Source organism: Hesperophylax consimilis, chromosome 31, assembly GCF_061612785.1.
Source record: "Hesperophylax consimilis isolate HC1 chromosome 31, BYU_Hcon_1.0, whole genome shotgun sequence".
Classification (NCBI taxonomy): domain Eukaryota; kingdom Metazoa; phylum Arthropoda; class Insecta; order Trichoptera; family Limnephilidae; genus Hesperophylax; species Hesperophylax consimilis.
The window spans coordinates 6,042,597-6,060,126 of record NC_142866.1 but is presented as its reverse complement, the minus strand read 5'-3'; the positions used below and the strand labels follow the sequence as shown (position 1 = coordinate 6,060,126).

Sequence of the window (17,530 nt, the reverse complement as noted above, 5' to 3'; positions counted from 1 at the left end):
TATGAAAAAAACGAAAGGTGTTGAAAAAATTTTTTTTTTTCATTCTTTTGTTGTGGTACGCATACCTTGCAAGCTTTAAAACCTTTATGAACTGGTCACCCCTGCTACGATATTATCTATTTAAACAGTGTCCGGAAACTCGTAGTACAATCTGTTGAACGTAAATATATTTTTTTAAATTTTTTTAATTTCTTTCGGAAAAAAAAGAGTTAAACTTTTCGAGTCGGGTCTACGCTTCGACGCATTTTGATTGATAATTTTATGAATTTTGCACATTTGACCTTCAATACAAGAGAAAGGTCCAGGCAAGAAACATCCAGAGGCGGTTCCTTGGTACGTGCATTTCACTGCTTGCCTTCAGTGTGAGTGGTTTTTTTTATGCCTTCAATCTTCACTTAACAACTTACAACGATACTTGTGCCCCGGTTATCGATGTACATGTACGCTCCAGTCGTAATTCCCGCCAGGTCATTATTTGAGCTTCTAGTACAAGACTCCCGCGCAAGAGCGAGCGGCCGTGCATACCCCGATATGCACAGAACCATAATTTACTATACTACTGAAACCGCATCGGGCGGTATGGAGACAGCCCGACCTAGCCGAAACGGTGACAAGAGCGAGACAGATTACACTCTTCACTCTTAACGTCAAATCACGTGTTAGAGCAGTGCAGATATATAACTCACTCGTGCATTATCGAAGCCCCTTGCCAGCGATTGAATTTAGCATCACTTTGAACATGCGTAATCTAATGCGTCTGGAATGTATTCGCTCAGTAATACTAATGTACAATGTTAACGCTACGACATTCACACATACATGCACATTACTCATGCGCGGTGAATTCAAACGGTTTCGCCATATTTTCAACGATGAATTGCATTTCCTTTACTCTTGAGATGATTTTGGGAACGCTGACGTAGAAGTATTATTTAATCAATTAGCTTACAAATATAACTTAGTAGAAGGAATTAATTGGAGTACGTACTCCCATTCGTTAATTTTTCCCACCTAAATTACACACCAGGTAAATTTAAAAAATGAAATGCAATGCTGCCCCCGTCCCCCTTTTTCACCCCTTAAATCAGAGTTTTGATACTTATTGATGAAATTTTGCACACTAAAATAAGAGGTAAATTACTGTCTACATCTGATTTAACACTTTTACAATCCACTGATTAAGAGCCCCTGTTCTCGTGAAATAATGATTTACATAAAATAATATTTTTATTTTTTTATTCGTTCAGTTTTACTTACTTTGTATTTGGTAGACTCCCTTTCTACTTCTTTACCTCCTGCTTGCCAAACAACTTCAGCGTTCATCAATGACGGTGTATCCTCAACCATTACATTGAAGCACGCTTCTTTTCCTTCTTCAATCAAAACTGGTTCTGGATAAGATGAGAATCCATTAAATGCGATACCAATATTATTATCTGAAAGAAAAAATGTTATTGTCTATAAGGTAAAAGTTTAACTTCTAAGATAATCTAAAGCCCACAATGTATTGTGTTATTGTTGCCTACGCATTTCATAAATGTAAAACCGTTCGATTCAATTACAATGTTTCTGTGCAATATTTCAATGTTCTTTATTACATTTATCTAAATAAAACATTTTACAAACCTATGACGAGAACTTGGCAGGAAGATTCGCATAGTCCAAATGCGTTTTTAATAACACAAGTATAGATTCCACTGTCTTGAATATAAATATCTTCTAGTCTTAATCCAATTACACCACTGCCGTAGTCCAGATACTTGAATATATCGGAATCTGGCAGTACTTTGTTGTCTTTCACCCACGTAAAATTGAATACGCAACAGTTTTCCACAGTCAACTGAATTTCAAGAGCTTTTCCATCCATAACTTCAACATCCCTCAATTCTTTAACAATGTGAGGCTGATGCTCGCCAATACAACCCACTTTGCCGGCAATTATGGTATTCACAACTTTCACTTCAGCCCAACTAGAGGCTTCGCCATATTTGTTTGATGCCACTAAGGTGTAATCTCCGGCGTCTGAAAGCTCAACTGGATCGATAATGAGGTGTGATGCATTATCTTCGAGTATTTCAAAAACTCTGTCACACAGATCAAGTGGTTGACCGTTTCTGTACCACTTGGAGTGGGGGGTGGGGGTTCCTCTGATCTCAGAGCTCAGCTGGAGCCTGGCTCCAACCCGGGACTGGGAGCCATTCAGATGTCTGCGGATGGATGGAGATGTCCTAGAGTTTTCAGATGTTCGAATTCCGTGTGATCCGCCTCTTAGATTGATAACATCCAGGCAAGCAGTTGCTTCTACCCTGCCCACTTCATTATCAAGAGTGACTCTGTATAATCCGGAATCTTCGTACTTGACATCTGATATTGTTAGCGTCCTGTCATCATCATTCTCTCTGATGGAGATCCTGGAGGAAACGGGAAGGTCGCAGCCGTCCTTGTCCCAGGTGACAATGGGTGTCGGATGACCGGCGATACAACAACGGAAGGAAACGGTTTCTCCCTCCTCTGCCACCCGGTTGAAGGGCACCGCGAAGAACTTGGGCGGACATAGGCGCCAGCGGGAGTCGCCGCGGGATGGGCTGGGCGAGTAGCACTCCCTGCCGTGCACTGGAAGCAGAAAATAAGGTTATCATTGGTTCAGAATATGCTAGAACCCTGTAAAAGACGTTTGCTGAGTATTATACTAACTTGGACGGTTTGGTGATACACTTCGAGCAGGAGTGGCGCGAGGGGAGCAACGCGGGGTTGAGCGAGGAGTGGATCGGGGAGTGGACCCAGCGCTCAGCAGCATGGCAGGTCGGGCCAATTGTTGGCATACCAAGTTCTCCTTCTCTTCCGGAACTGAAAAAACACAATCGATCGTTAGTTCATTACAGAGGGCGGGCATTAAGTTAACAGTTTTTTTTTAATATTGTCTTATAAATATGAGCAACAAGTGCACTGTATTGATAAACTCAGATGCATTATGCTTCAGGATCAAAAAAATGATGGCGATGGTAATCCAAAAAACTAATTACCGTCAACAATAAGGCATGATGAAGTGTAAGCCTTCCCGAGTTCGTTCCAAGCGATGCAAGTGTACACTCCCTCGTCCTCAGGGTAGACGCAGGCTACGGTCAGGCGAACCGTCTCTCCGTCGACTTCCATCTTAAAGTCACCACTGTCGGGTACGGGCTGGAATAAAAAATAACATACCCTATCACTTATGGTTTTGTTACAGGACAGACGAAAAAAATAAATTGTTTATATTGTCTCTTAATAACAAAGCCCTGACGAGGCTCTTCCTTCGTGCATTCCATCTCAAAGAGCTGACATCTGAGGTGCCTGTTGAGGTTCTGGCTCGGTCTGTTTATCACGTTGCAGAACTTCCTCATATATGAATAGCAAATGTACAGATAACACTTCTGATCAAGGCGGGATATTTTAAAAGGCGTCAGAAAGCGGAATGTGGAAATTCCAAAATTAGCTCGGAAATACTTTAAAACAATAAAGTTTCTTACCAATCCATCCTTTTCCCATTTGAGGGTTGGGAAGGGGGTGCCTTCCACTTGGCACTCGAAGGTAACCGCGTCCCCATCACAGCAGCGCAGGTCGCGCAACTCGCGGGAGATGCGTGGCAGTACAAACATTCGCCTAAAACAAAATCAAATTAATGTGTTAGCATAAAATTAGCTCAACCATAGACATAAGAAACACGTCTAAGTGCTTAAGGCGAAGCTTAATGCCAAATCACTATTTTGATTAATCTTTATAACGAATTGGGGTACATTATGAATACCAAAAAATATGACATAGATAAATTGAAAGTTTTCCTATCGCTTCGCTTGAGTAGAATACAAAAACAAATACTCATTAAAAAATATAAATGCAAACTACTAAAAAATATTTCTTTTCAATAGAAATGTATGAACGCATAAAGGAAACAACTTTTACAAAATACAGTATTATAGCTAAGATTATCTGTGACAGTTTCACTTGATTAACCTTTTTGCTTTCTTATAAAATTATTTACAAAATAAATAAAAACCAGTTTTTTGCTTGAAATCGAACGTTTCTAGACTCCGTTTGTCAAGCGATATTAATGCGTATTCCCTACGATATAAGGTATACCAATAATATACACATGTTTGTAGCTTCCTTTTAACTCAATCTGCTGGTTGGAAAAAGGTTAAATGGAGAAAATATTAGGATTATCTTAAATACGTATCTACACCAATTCGGAGCGGATTTCATAATCGATAAAAAAAAACCTTTATTATTTCGTCATTCAATTCAAATCGAAAACTTGTAAATTGAACCTAAAAGGACAATTCTTTAAGAGGAACGACTGCGTGGCCCTTTTCACGCAAAACTTAAATTTGAATTATTAAATGAATAATTTTATAGTGATAAGTATAAAGTGAAAAGTTACAAATTGAAGTTTGAAAGTGAATATTTACAGAGTGAAGTAGGTACGTGATTTATTACTCAACACCTTCCCAGAAAAGGCAAACAGTAATCGATGGTCCATGAGAAGAGTGGTTAAAGAAAATGGATATTCACCAGATGATTTATTAGTTATCTTGAAAATTCGACTAGATATATGATGCAGGTACATGGTAGTTACCTACCTCCAGCGGAAAAGGTAACGATCGATTCTGCCCAATTTGACAATGCTTTGTTTGTATCTGATAACAATAAGCATTATTGGATGCCACCCATAATATTTGTGGCACTCGCAAAACCGCAACTCATTCTCATCACATTCGCTAATTATTATTTAGTTAAAAAAACGTCTAGATAAGTATTACCTGTATTGTAATTTAACTTTTAAGGGATGAAAGTCAGCACAAATAAAACGATTTGGGACACAGGGTGACCGGATAACTCGTCAAACTGACATTTCAACACACCTTTAGAAAGTGATATAAAGTCATGAAAAGTGACTAAACAAAAACTATATTAAAAAGGTTACATAGGTTAGGTTAATATGTTAGTTTTTTCATCGCTTTTATTGACTTTATACATAGAGCTACGATTAGCCGAATCTTGTTCCACTATCCATGTAGACCGGAATCGGTAGTTTTAGTTTGAGCGTTGAAGTTGGAGGTCAGTTGGAAGTCAAAAAGCGGAACCTATTTTTTCGCTTCATATCTCATCTAAATTTAATACATCAATGAGTTCATATCACTTTTTAAAGGTTGTTAATTGTTATTGTGTTGAGTTAGCATGGAACCGGGACACAGCTAGATGCCATATAATCAATGGTATCATTATAACACACCTTTAAAAGTGGTATAAAGTCTATAAAAGCGACGAAAAACAAACCTATAAACCAAACCTATTTAACTTAGTTTTTGTTTCATCAGTTTTCATGATTTTATGTCTATTTTTAAGTGGGTTGAATGACTTGTCCGGTCACCAAAATTAATATAAGCAGGTACCTATTTTGATAAAATAAATAATGTCGCGTTGACGTATCTTTTGTGAGTTAAATGGATATTTAAAATCTCCACAGCTCACTGTGTTAATTTCAGTCAAAACTTTCCAAATTGTATGATACCAGAGTTTTATTAGAAAGTTTTTGTGCTTAAGATCAACAAATGTAGCAAGGTATATTTATTTATTGTAAGCAATATTATTTCATGAGTGCGAGTTTGCCTACAACCCACAAAGTATAACGTTATATTATAGAAATAAATGCTTATCTGACTTACCCAGTTTTCACTGTATGGCTGTCCATTTCGTCAGGTCCTGAAAAGAAATAAAACAGACCACTGTGTTAAAGATTTCCACCGCAAACCTAAATAAGAACTCTTTGTTACATTTATTTCCTATGACCGAGTGTTTATTTTAGTTGATTACTTTCATACTAAACTAGAATCGTTTCGGTTTGTATTAGTACCTACTTGTTTGATATATTAGAATATGACAGAAGGCAAATAAAAATCAGCAGGTTTGAATAAACATGAAAATTCTAAGAAAAACGTCTTCTACTTTAGACGTAATCAAATATTGAATATTCGACCGGAGTTTTGACGCAGGAATCCAATGAACTATGCGCCTAAACTAAATATTATTCATAACATTGTATGCATTACCAAAATTTCCTATTGTTTTTGATATAACCAATATTAGAACATTTTGGAATTCATTAATAACCAAAAAAAATTATTGCCTTTTCCACAAAATCAATATAATTTAATATTTGTATTGATAACGTCGAATTAAATACTACATAATAATTTAATGCAACTTGTTTCATGCATTTCGATTGAATTATTGGTTGTTTTTTTCCATCTTGTTAGAGAAAAGAAAGAAAGCATGAAAATTTTGCAACTAGGATCCCAAATAAATAATTTTCTCTAAAAATTAATACGCAATTTGCTCAGTAGCATAGCTTATTAAAACGTGGCAATGTTTTTTCCAATCAATCCAGATTCTTTGTGGAATTGAAAAGTCTAGTGTTATAAAATTATTTATATTAAAAATGTATATGTTATTGATTAAAACATATTATGTCTCTTAATTGTTATAACATATCGTATTTTGTGAAAAAGTTAATCTAAATTATCATTTCCAAAATATTTGAGATATCAATACATAAATGTCAATACATGAAAATTTATCTATTGCAATGAAATTGTTGCAGCAAGACTTTATTTCTTTATTAAGGTGGTCACATGATTATGGTTTACTAATTAATTCTAAAAAAACAAAACTGATGCATATAAGATCACCACATGCCAAGTATAGCGAGGCACCTCTAATCATATCTCACTCTTTTGACTGCATTCACAACAATATCACACAGCCCTGTGCGTGTACAGATATCCAACTGGTTAACCACTATGTCTATCTAGGAGTTACAGTAGATTGTAACATGAAGTGGGATGTACACATTTCAAAACTGTGTAAGCGCTTTCGGTCTATTGTAGGAAGACTGTATAAAATAAAATATTATGTGCCTTTAAAAACTATGAAATTGATTTATCTGTCTCTTGCAGAATCTACCGTAAGATATGGGATAACTTCATGGGGTCAATCGTGCAAAACCAACATAAAACATGTACAAATGATTCAAAATGCCATGGTAAAGTTGTTAGTAAGCAAAACCGTTTATAACCAGAGGAGAGACATTAGTATTATGTATAAATCAATAAATGTATTACCGATTCGTGCCCTTATGTGGCAAAAAATTGTATTACAGCATATATCTGACAGTCCGTATAAAACAATGGTGGATCATGTACACAATACACGTTTCATACAAAATAAAGGAATGAAAGTACCTGTGTTTCAAAACAAATATGGTCAAAGAACTCTTACTCACAATACCTTTAATTTTTAACAAATTGCCATATGAATTAAAAGAAAATTGCTCCATTAGTAAATTCTCTTTAATATTAAAATCATGGCTACTAAGGAGTAACCTCATGTATTAAGACTGTTTTTTTCCCCCACAACACTGTTTCTGTATTTTCAAATTTAAGGTATTACACAATTTTTTATTTATTTTTTTGGTTTTTTTGTAGAAATGTATGTATTACTACGCTAAAGCGTTGACGATTATTTTAATTTTATGTACTATACTATTATTATAGGTGCAACTAATCTCCTGCTGACAAGCTACTTGCAGTAGCTTAGCGGGTATAAATAATATTGTATGTAATCTTTATACAAATAAAAAAAATAAAAATAAAAATTTGCGAAGAATGGGGGAAATACAAACCCTGTGAGTGGAAATGTTGTCAAAATTTAGTTTGTCGGCACATTTTTATAAGAGGAAGAAAATAAAGAAATTAACATCATGGGCGTGCTATTAAAGAATGTGATAGACCACGTTACAAACGCGCTATATTTACGTGACTTGGCCTATTTCAGCGTATCGCTCTCCATACATTTCAATTGGTAGTGTATGGCGAGCGATGTGCTATAATGTTTCGCCTACCTAATGAAGGCTGAAACGATTTACATAATATTATATCTATTTACATAATATATGTGTTTACATAATATTATATGTATTTACATAATTTATATGTTTACGTAATACCTGAATTTGCATGATATATGTATTACATATCATATTTATTTCCATAATACATATGTTTACATACTTTATGTGTTTACATAAAATATGCATTTACATGATATATGTATTTACATAAAATATTTATTTGTATTATAAACATGTTTACATAATACATGCATTTACAGAATATATATATATATATATATATATATATATATATATATTTACATAATGTATGTATTTACATAATAAATATATTTACTATTTGTTTTCTTCAGCCATACACATACACATCTTTTCATCCTTCATGAATAGCGCTTCCCTGATGTTATTTTCTTCATCTTAAAAATATGCCAACGAGCTAAAAATCCTCTCATTTTTTTTTTCATTTTCCCTTCGCAGATTCAAACATTTACATGTTTTATAATATTTATGAAAAACATCAATATTTTCAGTATCTATGGCCTACATCTAGCTGTTATTCCTGACTCCTGATCACAATGGTTAGTAAGAAAGGCAGAGAGGTAGTTACCCTTAGCGGTGATCTGCAAGGAGATGATGGCCTTGGCCTGGCCGTGACAGTTGGACGCGATGACGGAATAGGCCCCCGTGTGGTCCAGTTTAGCGTGCGGGATCTCCAGCCGGTATTCCGGCCCGGCGCCAACTCGACGGAACTGAGTGGCGTCGCGGTAGTACTCCGGCTACGACAAACATTATAAGACCACTGATATATTTCAACTTATCAAACACACACATTTTAGAATTCAGATTGTGTAAAGTAAACTAAATGCTGACATTAAGTGATATTTTAAATAAAACAATTATTGGTTATTTTTTTATGAAAACTATGAGGACAAGAAGACATCTTTTGATTTAAGCCTTTGGCTTAAGAACAGCTGCTTTTTTTTTTTCTTAGGTTTGTCAACAGTGATTCATATCAAAGCTCTCGAAATTCAATTACACAATTTAAACTTGGTTGATACTTTCACTAATTACAGACAAACACAACATTGATGAACACAAAACTATAAGTAAAAAATAATGTACATGTATGCACCTACATGCATACATGTATACACAAATACATACAATTACATATACATTTCATAACAGCAACAGTAATTATTTTATAGATCAACACGATAGGTAGCTTTAAGTCTTGTTTACGTTTGATTGGAGGAAAGATTTTATTTTTCATTATTTCTGGCTTTCACCCTTCATCTTGGCCATCATTTATAATTATTGAGAAATGAAAGGTGAATTTAAATATTAATTTTATTTAAATAGGCAAATTTCAAAATTATAATGAAAATTGGAGTCGAGTTCAGACTTAGAAGAGATGAGATGTTGAATGGAGGGGAGGCAATTTTAGATAAGGCTTGATAGAAGAGAGGATATTTGTTTAGAGAGGGACAACCAAAAAATATGTGATCTAAAGTTCCCACTTCTAGACCACAGAATGTACAATCTGGGGAGTCAACGACGTGAATTTTAAAAAGATGGGAAGGAACGGAACAATGTCCGATCCTCATTCGAATGAGTGAAGAAATTTATTTTTTGGAAAAATGAGGGAATTGCTGAAACTACGGTTTTGATGGAATAGTCCTTTGTATTGAGGCATAGCAGGCTCCCTTGGATTGACTAGCAATGTGCCAATACTCCGACCAAACATTGCGGGATCTATCTTTGATGATGGAAAAAAATGTCAGATAGGGGAATGTGGTTTACGAGGGTAACAACAGGGTTGGACGCTGAAAGGAAAGAGGAAAGAATTGATTGTAGAAAAAATGATTGTAATTTTAATAAAACACAAATCATCAGGATGATTAGGAAAGGGACGTTTAGGATGGTTTTGGCACGTTGTTGAGAGAATTTATGAAGAAATGAGTGTAAGGAGGATTGACGGCCTCCGTGGTCGAGTAATAAGGCTCTTGACTACCAAGCTGGAGTTCATTTCCCTGCGTGCGCAAGTAAACTTTATTTGATTTATTTGTGTTATTGTAAAATTTGATTATTTAAAATAATACATATAGTATATTTGCGGCACGTTCCAGAGTGGAAGACACTCTCCCTGGTGTAAGACCACCATTCAAAAATTACGTGTTTGGTGACCAGATCGGAATAGCCAGGTATTGTTACTAGACGATATTTGAATATGAATGAGGCAAATACCATGACCGAGCTGTTTGCCGGTCCGTCCTCTCTGCCTGCTCCTACGGGGAAAGTCAAAGTAAATGGTTACCATTTTAGACTGTACTATTAACTGAATTTGATCTATCGACGGTGTTTACCATTAGGGCTAATTAATTATGTCTTCTTACTGAAAAGTAAGTTACTTCTTAATCACTAAATAATTAAGATACATTAGTGGAAACCTATTATTGGTTGTATTTTACATTACTTATACATATACATTATAAAATATTATAACTATTGGTTTTCCAAATAAAACAAAAGATTGTTATAAAACTGACCTTTTCAAGTTGAATGAAATGGGATGAACCAGTTTTATATGGTAGCATTGGATAGGATTTAGCGGGTTCAATAATATTTTTTTTTTTCATTTCTAAAGCCAAATATTGCGTAATGAGACAAATATTGCGTTTGTTGATCGCGTTCTGGTAAGTTTTTTCATTCATTCATTCCACCTTGAAAGAGCTAACAAATGATGCCAACCCCATCTACCCAACACAGACTTATTTTTCTAGGAAACGAATATGGTCGTACAATCCGCAATACATATTTTAAACTCAACCTTTCGAAAATACAAATCTCAAATTGTTAAATAAAACAACTTTAAGGGTATTTATTCAATCGGTGCATAATTTTTTTCACAGTTCTGTATTTATTTCGTGTGTATTGTACGTACTTGTTCATTTTAAACAATAACACACCTTTTAATAATGTGCACTAACAAAAATTTACTAAGCTCACCCATTATTTCCTTTTTAATTCGGCCCTTTTCTGCCGATGTTTGCTTTTGTGATATCATGATTTAAATGATTTGCAGTTGATGATAATTGGTTCAATAACCCGTTTTAAGAAGATAGTTTTTTTGTTGTTGTTATTTTAGTAAATTTTTCTTGCTTAAATTTGTTGTCTCTGGATATCTCCACTAATCACTGATGAATGTGTATTCAATGATTAGTTGAAATGTGTTAAAACAACCGCACCTATGTACCGATGACGATTCATGTCATCTAACCCTTCCGCCATATTTTTTTTATATCATGGATAAAATCTTCGCGTGGTATCATAATAAAAAAATCATAAAAATATGTCAATTAAAAATAGTCATTTGCTAAATAAATAAAAGTAATTATTACCCAATAAAAGCAATCACAGTTTGTAAATTTGACATCGCTCTCCTGGATTTTTTTTTTACTTGTAAACTTTATGCTTAGCATGATAGATATCATACTTTCATTGTAATTTTTCATAAAAAAATTAATAAAAAAATACAGATAAATTAATAAGTGAAAGACAGATCATTATAGATTGATCGTATTTGATGTTTTCCGTTCTCCATTTTTCTGATTTCGCATATAACATATCATGCTCTCATTGTAGGAATACCCTTTGGAACACCAGACCCTTTTTGAGGGAATTCAAAAATAGTATCAAAAATGAACTATAAAATAAATTTTGTATGCACTTTCTCATGGCTAATTCATATCTAAAAATTCCAGCCAGGGCGAAATTCTAATGCCAGCAGCGCATGAACGATTTATCGGTGGGAAAAAATTCTTGGCACTGGTTCACGAACGGTTTTCTAAAGGTTAAAGAAAATATGAACGAATGGTGCATTTGAATATGTACATGTGTTTTTATGCAATTTCTGTGCCCTAATTAAGTTAGTTTTGAAGCCTATCATGACTAATTCGTTAAATTTATTGTAACTCAATTTTAAACATTGATCTTCACGAGGAATCTCTCCAAAGAATCTGGACGAGTCAATGTTTCCACTCTTTTAAATTGGTTGTTGCATGGAATAAGCAATCTGCAGGCATAGCGACGACTTTTACATTGTTTGCTGGTTGAAAACCTTGCCTTTTGTACAGGAGATAGTGATGGTATCTACTTGTGTAAACAACAATCATGAGGACGTTTAATACGTTCATAGATAAAGTTGACCTTGTTGGCCGCCGCGGTATTAGTATGTATGTTTTTCTGATGAAAGAGCACTGTTATTGCAGATTGGAACATGCCATCTACAATATAATACCACCTGATATGCAAATCCAATGTTGATATTATCTGTCTACATAAAACGTGATTTGCGCATAGGGGCATGCCTATCGCACGATTTAATTAGTTGCCAGTACGAGATAAAGATTCACAAAGGGGTCCTTTGTTTTACATTTAAGGCTTCCGTATTCTTATTGAGGTACGTTTGTATTCATGTTATCGTCGTAGAGTACCTACTAGAAAAAATACATGTATTTTCCTTATTTATTGCTATCAAGATCAATTTGAAGAACTCCATTTTAATTTTAATTATTTGTCAGTAATATTATTATTCAATAAAAAGTTTATTTTTAAACGAGTTGTGCTGAGTAATTGTAAGGTAGCTGTTTCGTCTTCTGAAGGCATTATCAAACTGTAGTGAGGCAGAGGTGAAATTTATATAAATATACTCAAAAATAAAGTGAGGACATTAACATACATCTTTAGATGTCGAAGACTAAATAAAGGTTTACTCAGAATAACATACTTTGCTTTCTGCTAATCAATAATACAGAATGGCGTTACAGGACGGGGTGGAACTTTTACAAAATACACTCAACCGCTTTATATAGCAAAAAAAAATAATATTTTAAACAATTTTCATCATTAATTTAGCTGAAAGAATTTAAAGTAAGAAAATTAAATACATTATACTTCTATCATGCAACATTACAAATTTTACAAAGATAATATTCTAAATAAAATGCACATTTTAAAAACAATAGATTACTCAGACAAACGTCAATACTTCCCACTCCAAAATGTAAATTGATTGTTTTTCATTACAAGTACCTAAATGGAAATAATATAAATATATTGACTGTATGTCGCCTCACTACAGTTTGATATTACTTTCAGAAGCAGAACTTAAAAAAAATAGAAAATACAGTTTATAGAGTATAACCACTTTTCTGTAGCTACAAGCAAACTCAAAAAAAATGATAACCATACTGAAGGAAAGTGGATGTGGAAAAGTAACAGCTGATTCTATCATTCTCGATTTCTCGAAAAGTGATCAACAAAAGAGATTGCTATATTTCACAACTATTTATATTAACTATGTTATTACTCATTTTCAACATCCGTTTTGGATTCTCATCCGTTAATGATAATTGTCATTCGTCTCCGTCACAGTCTCACCTTGTGTAATCTATAGCTAGTCATCGAATTCAAGAATTTGTAAATTTCGAACAGAAGGTTTTCTGAGCGGATAACGTGTGTGAGTATGTACTGTGTTTATCGGTGACCCGTCTGACGACCTCATTTGACTTCAGACACGGAGTAAAGAAAAGTTTCCTTTGTTGTTACATTAGTCGCGTTTTTGTTGCATTGTATTTCCAATGAGAGAAAGTAGAGACGTTTTACTTTCTTACGTTCTTTTGATTTTTAAACCGTTTTATAATCAAATTATTAATAATAATACAACCCACCGAGAGAGAGAAATCGAATTTGGGTCCCGGGCTATGGCCTTATCCAGGATACCGATAGCTTGAAGTACATTTAAATATGTGTGTTATTTGTGTTTCACCTATTAAGGCCGATCTCGGCTAGAAGGTATTTATTTCTTTGGTGGTTTCAGGTCTCGCATTTGTCAATTCATCTTCCGCCTCGGTGATCGTTCACACGTCTGGTGTTCATGTTTTATTAAATAAAAAAATGGAGCACACAAAAAATAATCTTTTTAGGCCCCAAAATTCAAGTCGTTCCAGGCGCCACTTGACTCAAGGTCGGGCAGGGTACGGTATTATTACTAGATACATTTTACATCCATTGTTATAAGACCAATAACCTGTTTCGATGTCTACAATATTATCGATATTCAGGTATTTGTGAGTTTCGTGTATTATATTCGATAAACGCTGTTATACAACACATCCAAACTTCATACACAAGCGCTAGAAGCACCAAGTACTTGGATTTCGATTTTATTGGTGGAAACCAAAAAAAAACATTACGCACATTATACCATGTTGATCACAGATATGCTGTACCGAACACGAAATTTTAACCTAATTTTTTTTTATATTTTTTACTTACATTGGTTCACTAATCAAAACCACGAATTGATGAAGACGAAGGTAAACGTAACAGTAAAAAATCAACAAATTGTTACATAAAAGTAGGCTCTCGTGAGTCACCTCTCGACTAGGAATAAACAACCGCTTGGCATTAAGCACTGGGAGTGAGCAGTGACACTTGTCCGGCAACTGATGGATTCGGCATTGCATGATGACTTATGGGCATAAAATTAGCACTAGGAAATACTCCTTTTTAAGTGCGACCTTACAACTGACCTAAAACCAACTATACGCTTTACATACAGAACATTTTTATGCAGGCACTTATATAAGTGTAAGCTCCTACATACAAGCCACCCTAATGATTTTTTTTTAACTATTCCCTACTATTGTTTAAGTTTACCCCTGTGTTCTGCGTGAATTTTCCATGATGGTATGATAAAAAAACGACACTGACAAACGACAACAACTGACAGCACTGTTATTGGTGTTGAAATCTTTGAATAGATGGTACATTTCCTGAAATGGCTATCTCGATCCGTTTTAGATATTACTGCCGCTTGTTTCCATCCATATATTATTACCCATAGGAGCTTGAGCTAGCAAAGCCAGGTTCCCACAGACTTAGACATAACATAAACCGTCGTAATGGTTAACAACGGCAACAAATAGTTAAGTATAACTAGAATATAGATTCTAGTTGGACTCGAATTGAGATATACGGAGCCATAACAGTCATAGTCTACCAGACGAATCAATGAGTCACGGACCAAGCAAGGCCGGAACGTCCATATTATTTCTTGCTTGAACAGTTGTACAAATTGTATGTGTTGACATGTGATTTATTAATAATATATTATTGAAAAAATATCATTTCTAACTGATCAGCTGCAAAATAAAATAGTATCGTATAGTAACACTGACATGGATATTGTTCACAAGGGTGCCCCTATCTGTACAGTTTAAATACAGGGGTACTATGTCGCCACCCGGTTGGGCAGCTGTTAGGCGGGTTAAGGTAGGTGAAGGAATTTATTAACGCAGGTCTTCAAGACGTCCGAAAGGAGGAAAAATACTATTAACATAATGTATTAGTATATCAGTGCATTAATAATATAATAACATAATATTGCGGTGACATTAAGGAATACAACGAACTTTGTGGTGAATATAATAATAATAAAGTCGAATTATGTAAAGTAAGTCCTAACACAATGCCTTCTTCAAGATACTAAATAATGATACCTTTTAAAAAATGTCTAAGAAATTTGTCATTTCTCGTATGACGCATTCTATTCAAATATCAATGGTAAAGTACCAACTACGCTAAACTGGTTATAATTACAAGTAGTTCTGTGAATAGTAGACCTCACGTCAATATATTATTTTTCTAATTTTCCCCCACTTAATAAATCAAAATCAACATTTCCTTTAAAATGAAGATTAAATTTGTGAATAAGTACTTAAATACCTACCTACTTAATTATAAACCATAAATTTTATTATTGAAAACAATATTAGCGATTTATAAACGAAAATATGAAACAGAAAAATCAGAAAAGGATACGGTCACGACAAATCGCTAATATTGTCTTCAATAATTAAATATTTCAATTTGAGGTTTTACTCAATAAAGTTATTCCGAAAAATAATAAACATAAATTTTATGTATGAATTAAAAAAAAAAACAAATAAGAATTATAAAATTTGTCTGAGGAAACGTCACTATCTCAAGTGCAATAATTTTTTCAAACTTTCTTCAGGCTTGTAGGTACCATAGCATGGAAAACATGCAAAATCCAAACAAATATGACGATTTCAAATTCGCAAAAAATAATCTTTACTGAATCCTTAAAAAGGGTCACTATCTTGAAACGGAAACGGAACGTACAAACAAGTTTGCAGACTGAATGAGTAATAATTTAAGTAGAAACGCAAACATAATTTGAATTGCTTTTTTTCTACCTGCGTCATTGATGTAATAATTAGTCTATGACCTGGGTCAATATTTTGTAGGAAAGCGCTTCAAAATATAAACTGAAAATAAATGTACATAGTTTTTAAACGTATGTAATGAAACCTCTAAAACACAAACCGCTAACGTACGATTTGAAAGAAGATAATGGTTTCACCAACATCACTGCTTTCCCTTAGAACGTGATGAGAAAAGGACCTCAAAAGATGAAGACGAATGCATCAAAATAATCTACCCTTTTGTGTCCTCAGCAAATCAGTTCTGTATGCATATTGGTTAATTCAAATTTGTACACGTCTGAAATTTTACCGCATTAACCTAAATTCAGCTACACCATGAATGTTTGTGAATAAATGTATGTAGGTACTTAATATTTATGTCGAGTGTCATTTTTTACGTTATTTGCTTAATTTCATTTATTCAGAAAAAATTGCGACATTGACCTCAATAATTTTTTTTAAAGGTCATGATCGTTTTTAAGTTCCTTCAGTTTTAAAATGAATGTAATTCCGTATTTAAGAAATGGTGTTGGCCATACGCTAATTATGTTAACACCAAAATCCCTTTAAACGAAATAAACTTTCATTTTTATTAGCCTTAATCGTCTATATATTGGAAAAATCTTCCGAGAAAAAATACACACTGCCGACGGGAATTGAACCCGCAACATTCTTTTGATTAAAAAAATGTTATCTAATTGTAGTTGTAAATGAATTATATAAACATTTAGGCACTTTTGGTACGCCAGTGTAACGTTAATCCATTTGGTCTTTCTAAAATTTCCGCAGACGTGATTATGTATTGACGAAGAGACCGACATGAAGAGTCTACCTACCTATACATGGAGGTACATAATGACCCTTTACATTATAATTCCCTTGAAATCACCTAATACATAATATAAAATTGAGTGATCTAGTTTTGGAATGACTTTCAACCGAACTTAGACTTGTAAATAATGGCTTTTAACTTAGCATGGCAATCGTGGCACGGCACATGTTCACCGCCACGCGTGATCCACGGATATATTGTTACCCGTAGATAAAAGCATTGGAAATATGTTTTTAAATTTTGAGACTCTTGCCATCAATAATTAACTAAGGCTAACCATGTCAGATTAAGCAACGCTTTGCCTTGGTGTTTAAAACTTTTGTCTAGTTCGTGCAAACAGATTGGTATCCCGTCGTTTTCAATTGTGTAGCCATTTACCTTCCAATCACCTTTCAAAACCTAAATGGCCACAATGCTGCTTTGTTCGTGTTCGTAAATTAATTCAATGAAACCAAGGCA

General features: G+C 34.2%; 1 protein-coding gene across 3 annotated transcripts in view; it reads right to left on the bottom strand.

The window, feature by feature from the left end:
* LOC149409379 (uncharacterized) overlaps positions 1–17,530 on the bottom strand; it is a 110,007-nt gene that overhangs the window by 7,418 nt on the left and 85,059 nt on the right. For all 3 annotated transcript variants that reach the window (XM_089649874.1, XM_089649876.1, XM_089649875.1), the window contains exons 18-24: positions 8,553–8,721; positions 5,703–5,739; positions 3,507–3,639; positions 3,024–3,180; positions 2,695–2,847; positions 1,627–2,613; positions 1,258–1,436 (exon numbers count right to left, since the gene is read on the bottom strand). In XM_089649874.1, the coding sequence (XP_089506000.1) occupies positions 1,258–1,436; positions 1,627–2,613; positions 2,695–2,847; positions 3,024–3,180; positions 3,507–3,639; positions 5,703–5,739; positions 8,553–8,721 (1,815 nt within the window). The remainder of the gene's footprint in view (positions 1–1,257; positions 1,437–1,626; positions 2,614–2,694; positions 2,848–3,023; positions 3,181–3,506; positions 3,640–5,702; positions 5,740–8,552; positions 8,722–17,530) is intronic.